We start from the raw sequence: 6000 nt of genomic DNA, 5'->3' as shown, positions 1-6000 counted from the left end.
AGTCACAGTCGAGTTTGGACTTTCAGGTTGGCAGCGTGTGAAGACACATCCAGCCCCAAAGAAGACATCAGGGGAAGGACGAGTCAATAGGCCCCAAGAGCACGTGGAGAGGGAGGCGGCCAAGGGGGACACCCCGAACCTGAGATCCGAGACAGGTGGAGCCCACGATTCGATTCGGGACGCCGGCTCCCGGGTGTGGGTGCCCCGGCCTCGGGCCCCTGTCCTCTCTACCGGAAGTCCTGGTGACCAGCCCTGCCCCCACCTGGGCCCCCCCCGGCCCAGCCCCGGGCTGCTTCCCTGCTGTGGGACCTTGGCTGAGTGGGTGCCCCACTCTCTGCCTCCCTCTTCTCCTCTGAACACTGGGGTGCTTGCAGCCACCCCCACCCGCCTGGCAGCTGCTCGGCTCCCTGTGTGAGGTCCTGGCCCCCAAACTGCGCCGCCCCCTGCCACCCCCGGGGTGCCTCACGTGGTGTGGGGATGGAGAGAGTCTGGGAGGCCCTGGGGGACAGTCGGGTGGCAGATCAGGTTCTGAGTCTGGTTGTCTCCACCCAGAGTTTCCATTCTGGTCTCTGCCCCAGGCCTCTTCCCCCTGGAGGGTGGGGGGTGGGGGGCAGGAGTGGAGGCTGGGAGGGGGTGGTGGGGGTGGACAGGAGGCCTGCTGGGCTGCTGGGAGGGGGTTCTGCTCAGGGTGGCTGCCCCACCCTGCCTCTTCCCTACCTTCCAGAACCTTCTTTCAGCATTCTCCCTCTGACCCCACCCTTCCCATCCTGGATTCTTCTTCTGGAATCTTGGACTATGGAATCTTGGGCTGTGGGCCTGAGTGGAGGATCCCACGTCGCTGCTCCTGGGTCAGGGCGCGGCTGGGTCCCAGGACGGCCCCCCTCTGCCTCCCCTCACCCGAACCTGGCTGGGAGAGCGGCAGCCATTCTGGGAGGAGGAAGGAGACATGGCATTGAGGAAGAGAAGCAGACAGGGCCACCCGGGAGGGAGGGAGGGAGAGTCCGAGCCAGAGGGCCAGGGAGAGACACCAGGGCATTCCCAGGGACAGAAGAAACAAGGCGGAACCCGCCAGAGTTGAAGAAGGGCAGGGGGACACTCACCCAGGGATTGCCCGGCCGTGCGCCTTCGGGCAAACGGCCTCCCGTGTCTGAGCCTCGGTTTCCTGGTCTGTGAAGTGGGGGCGAGTGATCCCCTTCCCCGCTCGCTCGGCTAGCGGTGAGCGCTCGGGGAGGTCCTGTGTGCGCCAGGCGCCCAGGGCCTCAGACCAGGCGCTGGTGTCTTTCCTTATTCGTCTTTCAGGCGCACTTGAGGAGCCCAGACCGTGTGCCAGCCGCTGCTCTAGGCCCCGGGAGACGCGGCTCATCGGGCACACGTCCTGCCCCCCGGAGCCCCGCGGGCACAGTGTTGTCCTTGCCGGGGTCACCGTCACGCGAGGGAGCGTGAGCTGGAATTTCGGTGGACGCGTCCTCAGCCCAAGGCGCAGGTCCCAGCCTGGGAGAGAGGGGCCCCCGCTTCCAGCCCCGGGTGGGCCTCTCGGGGCCCCAGATGTCCAAGATAAAATGGGCAAAGACCCTTTCCCCTGTGCCAAGCGGCAGGGACGTGGCCGGGATGGATGGTGGCCCCCTGGGTGCCCTCTGTCCTTGGCGGTTCGTCCTTAACTGTCTTCAGGATTCTTAGCTCAACGGAGGGGGCGGAGGGGGCGGGAGGTGGACTGGGAACCCTCAGTGAGTGGAGGGAAGTCCCGGGCCCAGCAAGAAGGCGCTGGGCCGCCGGGTGGCCCCAGGGCCAGGGTCTGTGCCAGGTGTGGGCGGCGGGTGTGGAAATGGCTGGGGGTGAGTCAGCGGGGCCGCCACGCCCTGCTTCTGCTTCTACTTAAGGTTCTGCTTCTACTTAAGGTCCCAGCAGCCATACCCACCGCCACGCCTGTCGCCCCAGCATCCCAGCCATGGCGGGAAGCTCTGTGAGTGCCTTCGGGGGCGTCGGGGCCCGGGGGGCTTGGACCCAAGGCGGCACCGGACTCGGGGAGGGGCTGGGCCTGGCTGAGGTGTCCCGCCGGGAAGGACAAAGTGGGTGCCGGGGTGTGCTACCAAGGGTCTGGGCTGTGGCTCCCGGGTGGACCCAACCCATCCCCACGCTCCCATCTGCCTCTCTGGATTCTCCCTTTCTCCGTTGATCCCTCGTGGTTGGCTCTCCCACTCTTGGTCTGGCTCTGGCTCTCTCTCCTTGGTCTCTGGGCCTTTTCTTCTCACGGATTCTGCCGATCTGGGTCCCGGATGCTTTCTGCCTGGGGCCGACCCACGTGTGTCTCTCGTCCGCGCCCCCGGTTCCCTGGGACTCCCCGCCGCTGACCTGCAGAACGTGCCCCACAAGATGTCGCTGCCCGAGGGCATCCGGGTGGGCACCGTGATGAGGATTCGCGGCGTCGTCCCGGAAAAGGCCGGCAGGTGAGACCCCAGGCCCCAGAGGTAAGGCTGGGAGGTGTCCAGGCTCAGCTGGCTCGGACTTCTTGCAGCCCAGACACGAGGGCACCAGAGCCACCTTGGCCCGCAGGGTCTTAGACTCCCCGGGCCATCGCTGACCTTCTGGAATCTGGAGTCTTCGCTTACTTGTCCCGTGACTGTGTAGCTGGGGTCCCTACGTCTCCCTAGGGATCTGGGGCTTCCAGAGCCATCCCAGGGCTCCCATCTAGAGTCCTATGGCTCCCAGTCTGAATGCCAGGAACCCTGGAAAGAAGTCCCGCGACCTGGAGGTGCCCTGGGCACCTGGGAGGCCGAAGCGGTCGGTCGTAGGACTTCCGGGTCTGGGAAGGGCAGGCTTCCTGGGAATCTGCGGTGCCTACACACGTGCGGGCCCGTGGTGCTGTGCCCAGCCCTGTGGCAAGGGGGATGCCCTAGGAACAGAGAGCACCCTGGCCATCGTGACTCCACGATGCATCGTGACTCCACGATGCATCGTGACTCCACGGCAAACGTTAGAGGCTTTGGAAATGAGGGGCACCCGGGGCCATAGCATAGTGACCCTCGCTAGGTGCATGCGGGTCCAGGGCCCCTGGAGCTTTTGGACGCCCTGGAGGGTGGGTCCCTGGCCACCGGCCCACAACCCTTCCCCCTGTGGCGTGGGACGTTCTCCGGTGCCTATGAATTGGAACGGCCTGGCGGTGGGGAGTCCTGACCATTGGTCCCTGATCTTGGTAGGGTGCTTCTTGGCCTGTGACCTTTATCCTCTCCTCCCTGCCCCCACTACCAGGTTCTATGTGAACCTGCTGTGCGGCGAGGGGCCGGGCGGGGAGGCTGCCCTCCATTTCAACCCGCGGCTGGACGAGTCCACGGTGGTCTTCAACAGCCTGGAGCAGGGCACCTGGGGCCGGGAGGAGCGCGGCTCAGGCATTCCCTTCCAGCATGGGCAGCCCTTCGACGTGCTCCTCATCGCCACCGAAGAAGGGTTCAAGGTGAGTCCCTGCCACCCACAGGCGCGGGCGCCCAGACCCCCGCCCCGCCTGCAGTCCAGGCAAGCCAGGAAGGCTCTTGGTGGAGGTGGGGAGCAAAGGCCCGGCCAAGGCGGGGCCCACGTTCGGTCCGTCCCTCTTCTTCTTCCCCTGGCGCAACCCCACGTGTGCCCGAAGGCAGGGGTGTGGCCGTGGCAGGGGCCGGGCGGCAAGAGCCCAGCGCCCAGAGGGTGGGTGGCCCCTAGCGGGAAGCGGGGCCCTGGTGTCCCGGAGCAGGGGCCAGGATGGCTGGGCGACTGGGCCCGGACGCGCGTGTCCGCGGGGAGTGGTCGCTGCACAGCGTCCAGCACCCAGGCCCTTCCCCACGTTCAGGGCGAGCGGCCGGAGGGAGGCCGTGGACGCCGCCGGCGGGGCCGTAACAGCCACCGCCTTCAGCGCGCGTCCGCGCCAGACAGGTGGCCCAGGTGAGGACCACGACAAGAGGTACGGCCATCGGGGCCCATCTCGCCCCCGGGGACTCGGGGCCCCGCGGGCCCTGACGCCCCGCCCCCCTCGGCCCCGCAGGCGGTGGTCGGCGACTCGGAGTACCACCACTTCCGCTACCGGATCCCGCCGGCGCGCGTGCGCCTCCTGGAGGTGGGCGGGGACCTGCAGCTGCAGTCGGTGAAGATCTTCTGAGCCTCCGGGCGGGCGGCGGGGTCGGGGGTCGGGGGTCCGGGGTCCGGGGTCCCGGGCGCGGGAGGGCAAATAAAGTTTCAGCCCGCGCGTGTGCGCCCCGTCTGTGCCCGGGTGTCCTTCGTCTGGACGCGGAGAGCAGGTTCAGAGCGGGGAAGACGCTGACGAAGGGTCAGAGCGATGCCGCGGCCGGGGCGGGAGTGGGGCCCCGCGGCCTGGGAGGGCAGTCTGTGGCCGGACGCCTCCGGAGGGTCGCGATCGGGTGGCGGTGGGCGTTGGCTGGTGTCCAGCGCCGCTTTTCCGGGCGGCCCGGCCTGGCCCGGCCCGGCGGTCGTGCGGTGGGGACAGCTGATGGGGGTTTGGAGCGGGCCCAAGCTTCCCTCGGTGCCCCCTCTGCGGAACATCGGAGCTCCGAGCCGCTGCGTCTGCAAACGGGCGAACGAGTCCCCGCACGTCTGGTCCCTGAGACCCCGAAATGGTGGGGACGGTGCCTGGGCCTGTGCGGGCTCCCCGCGCCGCTACCCGCCTCGTCTCGCCTCTACCCCGGCTCTCCCGCCTGGGGTGCGGGGCGCGGGCCTGGGCGGGGTGGGCGGGGCAGCGGATGGGGCGTCGCCGGCCTCCCAGCTGTGGCGGAGTGGGGACAGGCTCCCGCCCGTGTCCCCGGGGCAGACGCGCACTGAACCGGCACCTCCCGGAGGAGCTGCGTGGGGACGAGTGGGGGGTGTGGCGCGGTGCGGAGGCAGGGGGACACCACAACCAGGCCTCACGAGCCCCACATCCACTCTTCTCCACCTGTGCTCACAGATGGCCCCGGGCCCTGGCCCTGCGGTGTGACAACCAGGGTGTCTGAGTAGTGGGCGCTCACGCAGACGCCCAGTCAACCCCCACTGCCAGGCGATTTTCTAGTCGAAGGTGACTACTCATCACTTAATGGCTATGGGTGGAGGGAAGTCGTGACTCCGCGATGCGACAGTCGCCAGGCTGGGTCCGTTATTATGAGATGGAGACCCGGCGCGCTGGCTGGTCCCCCACTGCGGCTGGGGCTCGGGTCCGGGTCTGGGCAAGTCTGGAGCCACGCCCCTGGAGGGTTTTGCCCGTAGTTTCCGGGCCGGCTTCCTTGCGAGGTACACGTCGCCTCCTTGCGGCCTCTGTCGAAGTTGCCACGCTGGCAGTCGGTGCTGGAGGTAGGATTACCCTGGTTTCGTCTGAGGATGCAAAACTTTGTGGGGCTTCCAAATCTGGGCGAATTCGAGTCCTTTCAGCATCTGAACTTTTTCTGTACTTGAGATCTTCCGCCTGCAGCAGCCCCCCTTCTTTCTGGGCCCTTCTTTGTATATTTTGGGTGGTTCTTCCTCTCCCAGTGGGAGACCTGAGAATATCTACAGCGATTGGTACACCAGGGCTGTCTGTTAAATGAACTAATTTTTATTTTGTCTGTGTCGTGTAATTTTGGAACGTTTAAGAATTTTTTGAGGGAACCTGGGTGGCTCCATCGCTTAAACGAGGGACTTCGGGACTTCGGCTCAGTTCATGATCTCCTGGTTCCTGGGTTAAAGCCCCGCATCATGCTCTATGCTGACAGCTCAGAGCCTGGAGCTGCTTCGGATTCTGTGTCTCCCTCTCTGCCCCTCTCCCGCTCCCGCTCTGTCTCTCTCTCAAAAATAAATAAGGATTAAAATTAAAAAAAAAAACAAACAGAAAGAAAAAAAGGAAATTTGGGTACCAACCTGTATGGGACAAATTTCAAAAAGTATAGTGAAAAAGTAAGACATTGTTGGCACGACTGGTAAACTAGGTTGGATGATGGTGATTCATCCATGTTAATTTCCTGATATTCACTTCTTTTTTTTTAATGTTTATTTTTCAGAGAGAGAGAGAGA

The 6000-nt window shown here is 65.2% G+C and overlaps 1 protein-coding gene across 1 annotated transcript; it reads left to right on the top strand.

Annotated features, from left to right (window-relative positions):
• Positions 1–1899: 1899 nt before the first annotated feature.
• Positions 1900–4142, top strand: LOC125153317 (galectin-7-like). Its single transcript, XM_047836381.1, has 4 exons — positions 1900–1960; positions 2356–2444; positions 3247–3448; positions 4010–4142. The coding sequence occupies exons 1-4, from the start codon at positions 1946–1948 to the stop codon at positions 4121–4123; spliced, it is 420 nt and encodes a 139-aa protein (XP_047692337.1). The 5' UTR covers positions 1900–1945; the 3' UTR covers positions 4124–4142.
• Positions 4143–6000: the final 1858 nt, after the last annotated feature.

This window comes from Prionailurus viverrinus, chromosome E2 (assembly GCF_022837055.1).
Source record: "Prionailurus viverrinus isolate Anna chromosome E2, UM_Priviv_1.0, whole genome shotgun sequence".
Taxonomy (NCBI): domain Eukaryota; kingdom Metazoa; phylum Chordata; class Mammalia; order Carnivora; family Felidae; genus Prionailurus; species Prionailurus viverrinus.
The sequence above is the reverse complement of the archived record's forward strand: the minus strand, read 5'-3'. Positions and strand labels throughout refer to the sequence as shown.